Raw genomic sequence first — 13,982 nt, 5'->3', positions numbered from 1 at the left:
TATTTACAGATGAAGAACATAGTACATCAGTAGACAACTAAAATCTTTATCTGTGAAGTACATAACAGACATTAACAAATGTTACAAGAAGAAGTTCCTGCTGTATAATAAGTACTGGCTTATGAGTATCTGAGCTTGCTATAATCAAGGTAGTTAGTGGAGTGGAAAGAAAGGTAGTGTTTGGATGGGGTGGGTGATAAGAGTGGGAGTTGCAAGGGCATAGCCAGCATGTTTTTAGGTGCGCTTTTAGTAAAGTTTTGAAGTGGGTGCATGATGGTATGGAGGTAATTATCCTCATCAGCAGTGAGAATGGGTCAGAACTTTTTGGAAACCTCTAAAACTGGTCTTATTTACTGGAGAGCAAAACTGGCATCCTAGAGGTCCTGGCACTCATTTTCTTCCCCTCATTATTGCCAATGGCTCTATTTTCTGAAAAATAGGGTTTGGCTACAGTTCGCCTCATTCCCCCCAATCTGTGTAAGGATGTAATTAAACCTTGTACAATTATAACTTCTGCCCACAAATCTAGTCTCTAAATCTGCCAACTTCTTACTGAACACCATCTTATACACATAACCTAGAGACCCTCATGCTTTGCGCCCCTTAACATTATCAAAGATGTGTGGGGGGTGCATGCTACTCCTGTGTAGTAAATTTACACTACAGTACTTCCTATGTACCATACTGCTTATATCACCTCTCTTGTTCCTTCTCACTCTGATATCTACATAATCAAGTTGATAAAAACAGAAGTTCATAGTGAACTTCAAAAACATCAGTAGTGTTATTCACAAACTGATGGAACACAAGTTCTTCTAGAGTTCCATCCCATATCAAAAACAGGTCATCAACAAAGTGTCGATAGAAACCTATAAACCCCTTAAAGGGACCACTAAGTAGAGTCTCTTCTTCCCATGCTACCATTACAATAGCATCACAAGAAGTGCTTATAGTTATGCCATCCTTCTGCAACAAGATGTCATGTTGAAAATTAAAATTATTACTCTCCAAAACAACTTCCATGAATAAACATAGTAAAGTTGATAAATTTATGGTCAAAGTCACTGTGGGTCAGCAGACGAAGATGTAGTAATGACACCTCTTTCTCATTAGGTAAACTGGTAAACAATGACTGCACATCTAAAGTGACAAAGACATATCTCATTGTATTCATCCTAGCATTCAAAAACACAAGTTTTCCAAGAACTGCTTGGAATCTCTTAGGACTGTCCAATTACTGTCCAATAAGGGTCTGAGATGTTTTAACAGACTGATTCTGTACACAAATTCCTCCTGTTTTTCCTTGAATTCCAATACAGAGTCAAAGCACTAGGATACAAGCAGCTTTAGTAGACAACATTCCACAGGCTGATGCAAATACTGAAGCACTACAAGTAAACCACACCAGGTCTTGGAAGACAATTTAATATTACTTTAACAAATGTTAGGAGATACAAACATTTTTCATGACTTTTCTTCCAACCTTTTCTCCACCCTGCAACTACCTCATGCCCTAAGCTTACTGTGCTACTGAAAAAAAAACAAGAAAGAAGTGCACTGCTTTGAAAAAGTGAGTAACTCTGACATCTGACTGATGTAAGGAGATCCTCTAGAATCCACCCACAGTGATCATTCGGGATAATGAGCAAACTCAAACAATTTTTAAGGAAAGAATGTAATTTATGGAGACCTCAGAATGGGAGAACTTCTTGAATTATTTGACAAGTAAGATTTTCAGCAAAAAACGCTGAAAGAAACCAGGAGCAAAATAATCATTGGTTTAGTTTAAAATGAGGGAAGAAATCTGCAGTTAAAAGGGTCCACTGTCCAGACATTAAGTGAAAGTACAAACAGCAGCCATGGGGGAATGGATCCAGGTGAACATAAAAGAAATTGTGTCTACATTATGAAAAAAAGGCGTTTTCAAAAATAGGAATCTAGGAAAATGATTAGAGCTAGTGCGGAATGATGGAAAACAGCAAAGTGGGGCGATTGCTAAACATGACGAAGGATTAAAATAGCCTGAAGCACAAAAAAGAAAGGAAAAACAATACAAGACAGCATGGAAGAGATCAGAGTAGAAGGATAAAAGAAAAAAGAAAAAGAATGTAGAGAGTACAATTTTATACTGAAGCAGGAAAGCAAATGAGAACAGGCTACCTTAAGACAACAAAATAAGAAAAGCAACCTTTCGATATGAAAAGGACAGAAAAAAGGCTGAACAAGAGAATAAGGAAATGGTCAACTGTGAAGCATTCTAAAAGTGAATGCTCAAAAGACTGCCACTCATTACTGAATTCCAGTGTGGATTCTGTAAACCAGTTTTATGACAGTCTCCATCAGGATGTACATGGAGGCAATCCTGTAGACGAGGTTCATCAGAATCGCATTAATGCATTTGACTTGACTGCAGATCAAAGGCTTCTTGCCAATTTGAGAGTAGTAGATGCAGGCAACAGAATGTGTTGGCAGGATGAGAAGTAGACGGACAAAATGGAGTACAGAAATTAATAGAGTTCTCAAAAAAAAAAAAGGACAAGTGGTGTGTGTCATGAGGGTGACATTTTTTAATACTGAGAACAAGAAGTTATGTACTGACCATAACGTTTGATGTATGTAGTCCATCTCGCCTCACATTCTTACCCGTGGGTTCGGAGCAGAGTATCGGCTCCGACTCGGACGATTTTTACTAGCTCAAAGTCTCTCATTGGCTGGGCTAAGAGGGTATCCCAGGATGCACTGCTCCCTATCCACAGATCTAGTTTGCTGCGAAACAATGTATACACTTCATACACACCTCACATGCATATAAATCAGTCACTAAAGAAAGGACTCAACAGGTGGCAACCTATGCTCCAAATCCTCCAGGCAGGGGGAAAGGTGGGAGGGTAAGTATGAATGTGAGGCAAGATGGACTACATACATCGAACATTATGGTGAGTACTTAACTTCTTGATGTTATGTAGTCCTATCTCGCCTACATTCTTACCCGTGGGACAGCGTCCCTAGCACCTACATCCTGGGTGGCTCATAGGAAAATACTCCTGAGAACTGTGGAACCAAAGGAAGATCTGTCCCTGGAAGCCACGTCCAATCTGAGAAACAAAGGTGTGGGGAGAAGCTCAAGTAGCTGCAGCACATATATCATCCATTGACAATCTAGCTTGAAAAGCTGTGTAAGTGGAAAAAGCCCGCGTGGAATGTGCCTTGACTGGAAATGGCAAACTTTTATCTCCTGCCTGATAGACAAAGGAGATGCAACTGGTTATCCATCTAGAAAGAGTAACCTTGGATATCGGAGAACCCAATCGGTTTTCTGAAAAGGATACAAAGAGTTGGTCAGACTTACGAATATCTTTCGTCCGGTGTAGATAGAAGCGTAACTGTCTATGCACATCCAATTGGTGAAATCTAAATTCTGCCTTATTAGAGAAGTGGGGAAAAAACACTGGCAGTTCAATAGACTGATTAATGTTACACACAGAAGCCACTTTAGGAAGAAAGGATGGGTTTGGTCTAAGAGAGACCCTATCTTTGTGAAAGATTAAATACGGGGGGCTTGATGGAGAGGGCTTGAATTTCCGAGACCTTCCGAGCTGAAGTGATAGCTACCAAAAAAGCTGTTTTCCATGCTAAGAATTTTAACTCACAGGTAGCTGCAGGTTCGAAAGGTGGCAGTGTGAGTGATTGGAGAACAAAATTGAGGTCCCAGGGCATGTCTGGCTCGGACACTGGGGGACAAAGTAACAGGGTACCTTTAAGGAATGCTTTGCATAGTCTGTGGGCCATAAGACTAGGTTCATTTGCTACGTGAAAATTAGATATTGCCGCCAGTTGAACTTTGATGGTGGCTGATGCGGATCCCTGATAGAAGAGCATTGACAAGAATTCCAGAACTGAATCTATCGGGGCTGTACAAGGCTCAATACCTCTAGAATGAGCCTAGATGGAAAACCTTTTCCATTTGCTAGAATAAATCTTCCTAGTAGATGGCTTATGGGAAGTCGATAGAATATGGACGACCTCCGGTGGAAAATTAGGACGTCTGACTAGCGATAGAAGTGGAGTAGCCAGGCAGTCAACCGGAGTGTCCTCAGAGAGGGGTGGAACTGTCCCGACATGTGTCAGTAAGTCTGGTAGAGGGTCCAGAATCCAAGGAGTGTCCACAACGTATGGTTGAAGAAAGGGAAACCATACTTGCCGAGGCCAATGTGGGGCAATCAGAATCATTCTGCTTCCCAAGGACTGAGCTTTCTGAATCACCCTTGAGAGAAGGGGAAACAGAGGGCAAGCACAGAGTAGACCGGAGGGCCAATCGTGAATCAGAGCGTCCCTGGGTGACTCCCCCTGTGGAGGGATCAGCGTGAAGTAGTTGCTACATTTCGCATCGAGAGGGCTGGCAAACAGGTCGCAGCAAGGTTGACCCCACCTGCTGAAGATTCGCTCTGCAACCAGGCGATTCAGGGACCACTTGTAAGGCATAAGTAATGCTCTGCGTAGCCTGTCTGCTATTACGTTGGATTTCCCCGGAATGTGCGTCGCCACCAGAAACAGTTGGGAAGCTATTGCTCAATTCCACACTCGCATGGCCTCTCTGCATAGGGGGTAAGATAGTGTACCCCTTTGCTTGCTGAGATACAACACTACTGACATGTTGTCTGTGTATCGCAATAGTACCTAGAGGAAGAACTTCCTGAAGTGCCTGCAACGCAAGAAGCACTGCTCTCACCTCTAGGACATTTATATGCGAATGTATCTCCTGTTCTTGCCACGTGCCTTGGACTGTCCTGCCGAGATAATGCCCCCCCCCCAATCTGGGAGGCGTCTGTGGTCACCGTGGCAACAGGGACGGGAGGAACAAAGGGCTTTCCCCCGTTCAAATTGTTGGTGCATAACCACCAATGAAGATCTTGCTTACACCGGTCTGTGATTAAGATGGGATGAGATAGTGGAAGCCTTTGTAGAGACCACTGGACAAAGAGGAGCCACTGAAGAAGTCTCATGTATAATCTCGCTAGGGGTATTAGCATGATAGTCGCCGCCATGGTCCCTAGGAGTTGTAAAACCAGTCTTGCTTGTACTTGTCCGAGTGGCATCAGTATATGAATTTGTCGTTGCAACACCATGATCCTTTCTTGTGGCAGGAATGCTCGCATTTGGATGGTGTCCAGCTCTGCTCCTATAAAGGTGACACGCTGTGAGGGCAATAAGGCAGATTTTTCCCAGTTAATCGTTATGCCCAACTGACAGACTGATGGTAGCGTCCTTCGTTTGAACTAGTTGATGCCTGGTGGGGGAGGTAAAGAGCCAGTCGTCCAGGTACGGAAACACCTGGAATCCTTGACATCTCAAGTGAGCCATCACCACTGCCATACATTTGGTGAACACCCTGGGGGCTGTGGTGAGACCAAAGGGCAGGGCTCGAAACTGGAAGTGACTGGCTCCCAGCCAGAAGCGAAGATGACTCCTGGATACTTTGTCCATTTTGATATGGTTATAATCATCCTTGAGATCGATGGAGCACATCCAAACTTTCTCTCCCAACAATGGGAGGATTGACTGTAGTGACCATCCGGAACTTGGGCTTGTGTACGTAATTGTCGAGTTGGTTGAGATCTAGTATGAGTCTGAGGTCCCCTGTTCTTTTCAGCACCAAAAAGAATCTTGAGTAAGTCCCTAATCCGATTGGTCTGAGGGGACTGGTTGGATGGCTCCTTTTTCCAGCAGCTGAGACCTGAGGCTGCTTGATCCCTTTGACTGGGTGGAACATCTGGGATTTTTCTTATTGGCGGGGGTATTGAAGCGAATGGAATGAGGTAACCTCCGGAAACTATCCTTAGTACCCATTGGTCCTGGGTGATGCTCTCCCAAACTTCCGGATATAAGGAAATTCGACCCCCGACTTCTCCGGATAAGCGCAGTCGGGCACACCCTCAGGAATGAGAGTATGGAGTGCCGCAAAAGGAGTCTGTCTCCCGAATTGCGGGGGCCCCTCTGCCTTTGGGGTGACGTCTCCCTGAGTAACCCCCCTCCCCTGCCTCTGGAGGGGGGTTCACCTTGTGCGGCAGGAAAAAAACCTCTGTGATTTCTTGAACCACCCCCCCCCCCCCGCTGGGCCTTGGGATACGGCCTGGAAGGAAGGGAAAACGGACCCAGACGGCAGACAGGGTCTTTCCCTCTTGCTCACACCTGGTGAGCGTGTCTTTCACTTTGGTCCCAAACAAGGAGGAACAGTCAAATGGGGCGTCAGTGAAGGAAGACTTGAAGGCCTCCATGAAGTGACACAGGTGTAGCCAGGCCTGCCTTCTAAGTGCAACTCCTGAGCTCGCTGCTCTACTCGCTCCTTCGTCCACATATGAAATGAGCCGCATGGATGAGTTAGTGATGGAGTTAAGGGTAGACACCTGTGCGTTAACAGTCTGAGCTACCGCCTCAGTTACGTTACCCGAAAGAGTATCTCCCAGTTCTTTGTGGAGGTCTCTATGGAGCTGAGTGAAGTGAGATAAATAATTCAGCGACCGTAAGGTGAAGGTTGCTGAAGAAAGGGTACGCTTCCCGTACCGGTCCATGGTCCTAGACTCCTTGTTAGGAGGATGGACCGACGAGGAAGATTCTGCGACTTCCTTCTGGGTGGCTGCCGCCACCACCATGGCATCTACCCGGACTCCTTTGATAGAAACTTTTCCCTGGGGTGTGGACAGGAACTTGTTGGGGCACCTGGGTATGGGCTCTACAGAATCAGGATTTTCCCACACCCTCTGACAAATGAGGTCAAGTAGTTCATAGAAGGGTGGAGACACCCAGGAGGCGGAAGGTTCAGCACCAAAGGCCTTAAGGAATACTGACTCCTCCTTGGAAGGAGTTTTGGAAGGCCAGCCTCCTCTTTCTTTATCTCTAGGATATCGGAGAAGGAAACATCATCAGAGGAAGACTTGGGGGACCCTTCCAATTCCTCGAGGTCAGTATCGGAGGTGAGAGACTCATCCTGGGAGTCTATGTGCTTCCTCTTGCACAACTTTTTTCTGGAGGGCTCCTCAGGCAAAGACCCTGGGAGACCCTCAGAAGGTTGGGGACCACTCGTGGGGGTGTCCTTAGGGCCTGGCGCTCTGCAGTCCAAGGACAGGGGAGTGTCAGAGGCTCTCGCCGGGGTGGTGGGGGACTGAATGACCGACCCGGGTGATGCAGCAGACTATCTTGCTAGCGTGCTTTGCATGGCCTCGAATGCAGGTCCTCCCGGCTCAGAGAACCAACTGGCCTCCGAGGCCACAACCGGGATCCCTCGTGCCGATGCACCGAGGGAGAGACTCTGAACAGACAGCTGTCCCGACGTAGCCCCCTCGGGCCCGACAGAAGAAACCTGAGTCTCGAACCCTATGGACGGAACCGACATGGTCGGAGCAGAAGTCAGCACCGATAAACCCAAAGGGGGTATCGGAGCCGGCGCAGGAACATCACTCGGAGCGGAGCATACCGGCTTGAATGGCAAGGAAGTGCTCGGAGGAATCAGAGACTGACATGGCAATAGGCTCCGGAGCCGAATGGGTCGGAGCCGAAAACAATTTGGCCAACACCGGCGATTGCAGGAGCCTCTGCACTACCCTGTCAACATCCAAATCAGAAAGCCTGGAGGATTTGGAGGAAATGGATGGAGATTGGGATCTTTTGTCCGGTGAACCAAGTCTGACACTGTTCGATCGTCTCCGAATGGGCTCAAGGATGATTGGAGCAGACGCCATTTAGGTTAATACCGATACCTCCTGAGGCCCCGAAGACAATGGAGCTGAGGAGGTAGAGTCCAAAACTGTAATCTTCTCCGGGGGCTCCGAAGAGGCAGATGGAGCCGGAGACCTTTTCTTGTACTTGGAAGCTTTAGACTTAGTACTAGAAGCCGAATCAATAGCTTCCTCAAAAGATGGTTTTAAAAGTCCTTTTAGAATTAACTTGTTTTTTCTCTCCTGGAGCACCCTACGACTGAACGCGTGGCAAAAGCTACACGACTCCTGTAAATGGATGGCTCTGAGACACACAGAATGTTCATCCGTGATGGACATTTTATATCCACATTTGGAACATTTCTTAAAGCCAGAAGGCTTATGTTCCTTATTATCCTTGGACATTTTACTATGAATAATAAAGGAAGCCTAGAAGTAACACGCAAAAATAGCGGGAAAACACCACACAATATTGAACACCAGGTACTAACCAACAAGCACACTAAGCGCCTCTAATCTAGACGATTCACGCAACAAGACACAGTGGAAAAACACAGTCACACACAAGAACCTCTAATTAAAACGGTTCTTCACACCAAGGGTTGATTAAGTACAGAAGGGGAGGCCTAGGTCCTCTAACTAAAATGGGCCTAGCCCACTGGAACAGAAGGGATACCAAACAACAACCACAGCACTGAAACTCACACAATTTAGCGATCAGCAAGAGTAGCTATTAAAATAGCTTTTGGGTTTGAACAACTTTCTCAAAGAGAAATAGTAAAAAGAGAGGGTACTTAGCCACAGCCAAGCAAGACCACGTCCGAGCTCTACAAGCGGCAAATGAGATCTGGGGATAGGGAGCAGTGCAACCTGGGATACCCTCTTAGTCCAGCCAATGAGACACACTTTGAGCTAGTAAAAATCGGCAGAGTCGGAGCCGATAATTCGGCTCCGAACCCACGGGTAACAATGTAGGCGAGATAGGACTACATAACATTCATACTTTTGGTATACACAAGTGTCATAGTATATTTTCTAGCCTACATTACTAGAACTATGTGGCCAGCTTCTTGATAGAAAGAATCTCCGTAAACTTTTTACCAAACAGCAGCCCAATGAAACCCTTGCTGACACCAGTCAAGGGCTTGAGTAGGGGTGTGTTCATACACTTTAATGGGCAGGCCCCCTGCTAATATGCCCATTAATATCTAGACACACTCACATGTTCACCCTCTGATGACATCAGCAAGAGTAAAGTTCAATTAACTTCTTGGGAACGTCACGGATGGAAAATTCAAAGTTTATGAACGGTTTTATTAGAAGGACCACACCTTAAAACAGGCAGAAACATCAAGTGGAGCACTGCACTGGAAGCACCACATGCCATGGTGTAGAAGATTAAGAGTCTGCCTCTACACTAACGTTTGTGATATGTGATGAAATATGGGTAGAAGTGAGGAGTAAATGAAACAAGTGGGGAAACTACAGACTGGAGACTCTCACTCATTCACAAAATAAATGTTCACTTTGCAATTTCTATATATGAAGAAAGTGTTGATTTCCTTTGCAGTGGACACACACACACACACACACACACACACACACACACACACACACACACACACACACACACACACACACACACAGAAATTCACTAAAGATCTTACCTGTGAGCCTGCATATGATGTACTATTGTTTATTACTACTTTGTGTATTTTGCCGAACTTCCCAAAGTATTCTGGCCGTTTTAAAACCTGCAAGAAAACAAAATATGTTAAAAGTGCAATGTAATAAAAAAAAATATATATATTTTACTTTTCCATCAATGGTGTTAATTATCTACTCTAAAATAAACACAAACTTTAGAACAGTCCACTTTCAGTAAGATTTTTACAGCAGCTTCCACGGGGTGATTTTATGCTACTGGACTGAACGGAAAAACTTATCAGTTTTACACCTCCGACAAAAAGTACAGTTGTGTACACTTACCATAAATGTAGATGTTCGAGTGTATTCACTGTTGCAGTCACTACATTTGGGTAATCTGCTGGCAGGTTGCCCTCAGTCGGCCTGAATAACAAAGTCTTCATTCCTGCGTCGATTGCTGTCTCCTCTTCCATGACATCAGGTCGTCAGGGGGTATAAAACATGCAGCAGACGTCATTTTATTCAGTTTTTCTTGCCCCAGATGTCAGGTGCCCCCCAAATGGGGAGCAAAAAAAAAAATATATATATATATATATATATATATATATATATATATATATATTTATGTAAATGCACTTTTAGCAACATAAACTTTACCTTCACCTAAAAGCAAATACACCAGAAAGGCTTTCGAATATAGTTCTAGTGAAGGAAAGGGAAGTTATAGAAAAGGTGGATGGCAGGTGGGTAAACCCAGACTGAAACAGTGAATATACTCGAACATCTACATTTATTGTAAGTGTACACAACTGTACTATGTTCTTGGTGTTTCACTGTTATTGTCATGACATTTGGGTAGAATCTCAAAGCTATGGATAGGAGGATGGAACTAAATAGCATTAGGAGCGGCTATAAAGCCCTGCAACACTGCAGTGGCGAAGCCTGCCCTGGATTTGGAGGAGAGGCAAATGATGATGCTTTGTGAGGGTACGAACAGATCTCCAAGTAGCAGCTTCTAGAATGTATTTGGTTGGAACTCCTCTGAGAAAAGCTGCTGAGGTAGAGGCAGCCCTGGTGGAATGTGATCTGATCCCCTTGGGCACAGGTTTACCATGGTGCAAGTAGCAGAAACGAATGCAGTGACCTATCCACCTAGAAATAGTCTGCTTTGATACAGCCTTCCCCTCTGATCCTGCAGCAAATGCCACCAGTAGTTGCTCAGACTTTCTTAGATATTTGGTCCTGTTTAAGTAGAATCTTAGTTGTCTGTGTACGTCCAATGAATGCAGAATCCGCTCCCCCTAGTTTTGCGGATTTGGGTAAAATGTTGGCAGGTGGATTGTTTGGTTAAGAGCCACACTAGATACCACCTCAGGCATAAAAGAAGGATTGGCCCTGAGGGACACCCTGTCTGGGTAAAATGTAATAAAAGGCTCCACAGCCATGAGAGCCTGTAGTTCTGAAACCCTTCTTGCTGAAGTGATTGCCAAGAGGAAAGCTGTTTTCCAAGATAAAAATTTTATATCCGCAGTAGCTGCTGGTTCAAAAGGAGGCAGGGTGAGTTTTTCCAGCACAAAATTGAGGTCCCATGCAGGAGTTGGTGATCTTCTGGGAGGCCTTAAATTGTTTGGCCCCTCTAAGATACTGTTTAAGCAGAGGATGAGAAAAGAGGGGAGGCTCCGTGTTGTAATGAGCTGAGATGGCAGAAGCATGGATTTTTAATGAAGAAAAAGCCCCTTGTCAAGCATCTCAGTCAAATACTGAGAAATCTGAAGGATATTGGGCCTTGCTGTGTCCGTTCCTTGTGCTTGGTTCCAAGCAAAGAATCTCTTCCATTTATCAGCATAAGATTTTCTAGTATTAGGCCTTCTGGCTTCCAAAATGACACCCATCACAGATTTACTGAGAGGTTTTGTTTGAATAATTAAATGATCAGCCATGCTGCAAGGTTCAGAGTTTGGAGCAGAATGTGCAGAATTTGATTGTTCTACTAGAGACAGTAGATGAGGTATTTGAGGCAAGTACCAAGGAGGGAGTTGAGACATATTCCTTAAAATTGGGTACCAGTGCTGGCGAGGCCAGTCCGAAGCAATTAGGATCATCTTTGGTTTTTCCTGTCCGATCTTTAGTAAGACCTTAGAGAGAAGAAGCAGAGGGGGAAAGGCATAGACCGATACGTTTTTCCCAACTGAAGGATAGGGCATCCACTTTCCATGCTTGTCTGTGATAAGTCTGTGCAGAATTTGTCCAGTTGATAATTTTGTCTGGGCTCCCCCATTTCTGTGTTAACATGCTTAAGATTTGTGGATCCAGTTTCCACATGTGCGGGTTTATAAGGTTTCTGCTTAGGTCTGCTAGAGTATTTTGTTTTCCTGACAGGAATTGAGCCTGAAAATCTATTTAAGTCAAAGCTGCGTTCCACAATTCCATGGCTAGTCTGCAAATGGGGTAGGAATGTGTACCCCCCCTGCTTGTTTATGTACCACATAACTGTGGTGTTGTCCATCTTTATCAGTAGTTGTCTTGGATGAAGTAAGTCCTTGAAGGCTGTCAGAGCACTCTGAACAGCTAGCATCTCCTTCTGGTTGATATGCAGACGCATTTGTTTTGGGCTCCATTTGCACTGAATGCATCTCCCCACCAGGTGGGCCCCCCAAGCATAGTCTGATGCGTCTGTAGTTAGGGTTTGGGTGGCAGGGGGTAGAGTGAATGACAGTCCCTTGTTTTGGTGACATGTCTGTGCCCAAAGAAACTCCTGTTGTAGGCAGGGAATGAGAGGAATCATTGTTTCCAGACTGACCATGTTGACTCCATAAACTTTTTAGGTAGCACTGAAGTTTCCTCATATGCAGTCTCGCATATGGAATTAGTAGAATGCAGGATGCCATGAACCCCAAAGCCTGCAGAATTTGTCTTGCAGGCAACTGGGTTTTTGTTGCCATTTGTTTGAACTATGTTGTCAGTTGCCTTTGTTTGTCCGACATAAGGTAAGCCATTTGGGCAGTTGTATTCAAGCTTGCACCCAGGAATTATTATTTGAAAGGGTACCACTTGGGATTTCTTTTTGTTTATTGTGTACCCTAGGCATGTTAGAAGCCTTTTTACAAACACCAGATGTTGAAGAAGAGTGTCCTTGTCCTCTGCTTGAATGAGACAGTCGTCCAGATATGGATAAATTTGTATGCTTCTTTGTCTGCAGAATGCAATTACTGGTGCCAGGCACTTTGTAAAGACCCTGGGCTCAGTAGATAAGCCAAAGGGCAGTGCAGAGAATTGGTAATGCAAAAAAATCTGCCTTGAAGCAGAGGTATCTTTTGCACGATTCCCTTAACGGGATATGCAGGTATGCCCCTCAAGTCTAGAGTCACTAACCATGCGTTCCTGCCCAACATAGTCAGTAGCTGTTGTAAAGTCAGCATTTTGAATTTTGGAATGTCCAGGAATGTGTTCAAAATCGATAAGTCCAGTATTGGATGCCATGCACTGTCTTTTCTGGGTACCAGGAACAGCCTTGAATAAAAACCTTGTCCTTTTTCCTGTTCTGGTACTGGCTGAATAGCCCCCATCTCCATGAGGGACGTAACTTGTTTCTGAGCATCTGCCCATTGATTTTGTGGCAGATCTGACCAACCGTTTGGAATTGGCAAAGTATGGAAATGAAATCTGTACCCCTGGGATACTATGTTTAATATCCACTTGTCGTGGGTAATTAAATGCCAATTTTGAGCATGAAGTGCTAATTTTCCCCCCAAGGGGGCTGCCAAAAGATAAGTGCTTGGTGAAGGTAGAGGAAAGTCATTGAGACTGCTTACTGTAGGGTTGCACCTTGTTTCCTCCAGATTTGGAGGTAGAGGCACCCCATTGCTTTGACCTGTAAGAACCCTGTGATTGGTATATAGAGCCTTTGATTGGCTGGATTTGCCTTGAGATGCTCTACTGGACACAGCAAAGGACCAATTTTTAGTAGGCCAGTGCCTACTGAACCTGGGTGTCTGCACTTTTAAGAAATATTTTACAGTTTGCACAGATTTAGCTTTGTCTTCCATTTTCTTTGAAACCTCTTCTGCCTTGTTACCAGAGTATCATGCTGCAAGGGGGCATCCAACAATTTAGCTTTAACATGATCAGGCAGATTTTGCTCTGAGCCAAGCATGCCTTCTAATAACAGATCCGGTAACTGCGGCCATGCAAGAGGCCTCCAAGTAACAAAAAACACTTTGCAAAGTATGCTTTTCAACCTGTTCTGCTGAATGCAGTAATTCCTGTAATTCTTTATTTTCCACACAAACAGAAATCAACATCATTTTCTATTTCAATAAGCTCATAACATGCTGTTGATATTTAAGCATATGAAACTGGCAGTTCAAGGCCCTAATTGCAAAAGACTGCAGACGTATAAACCTTCTTTCCCCATCTATCCAGCACCCTGGAATCTCTATCAGAGGGGGTCGGATTTTTGGCTGTAGAGGCCTTTCCACCTTTGGAATCCTGTGAGATAGTCTCAGGATCAGCAGCAGGATTTTTGAATAGAAATTTGTGAGAGTCAGGAACCCTGTAATATCTGTCTGGCTTACTAGGAGCCGGAGGTAGGGAATCAGGAGCCATGCTTGATTCCGAAAACAA

The 13,982-nt window shown here is 44.6% G+C and overlaps 1 protein-coding gene across 1 annotated transcript in view; it reads right to left on the bottom strand.

Annotated features, from left to right (window-relative positions):
• CNOT4 (CCR4-NOT transcription complex subunit 4) overlaps positions 1 to 13,982 on the bottom strand; it is a 1,808,607-nt gene that overhangs the window by 1,334,704 nt on the left and 459,921 nt on the right. Inside the window, exon 4 of the mRNA XM_044087468.1 lies at positions 9,380 to 9,466. Within this exon, the coding sequence (XP_043943403.1) occupies positions 9,380 to 9,466 (87 nt within the window). The remainder of the gene's footprint in view (positions 1 to 9,379; positions 9,467 to 13,982) is intronic.

Source organism: Protopterus annectens, chromosome 11.part0, assembly GCF_019279795.1.
Source record: "Protopterus annectens isolate FY-2018-M chromosome 11.part0, PAN1.0, whole genome shotgun sequence".
Lineage (NCBI taxonomy): Eukaryota > Metazoa > Chordata > Ceratodontiformes > Protopteridae > Protopterus > Protopterus annectens.
The sequence above is the reverse complement of the archived record's forward strand: the minus strand, read 5'-3'. Positions and strand labels throughout refer to the sequence as shown.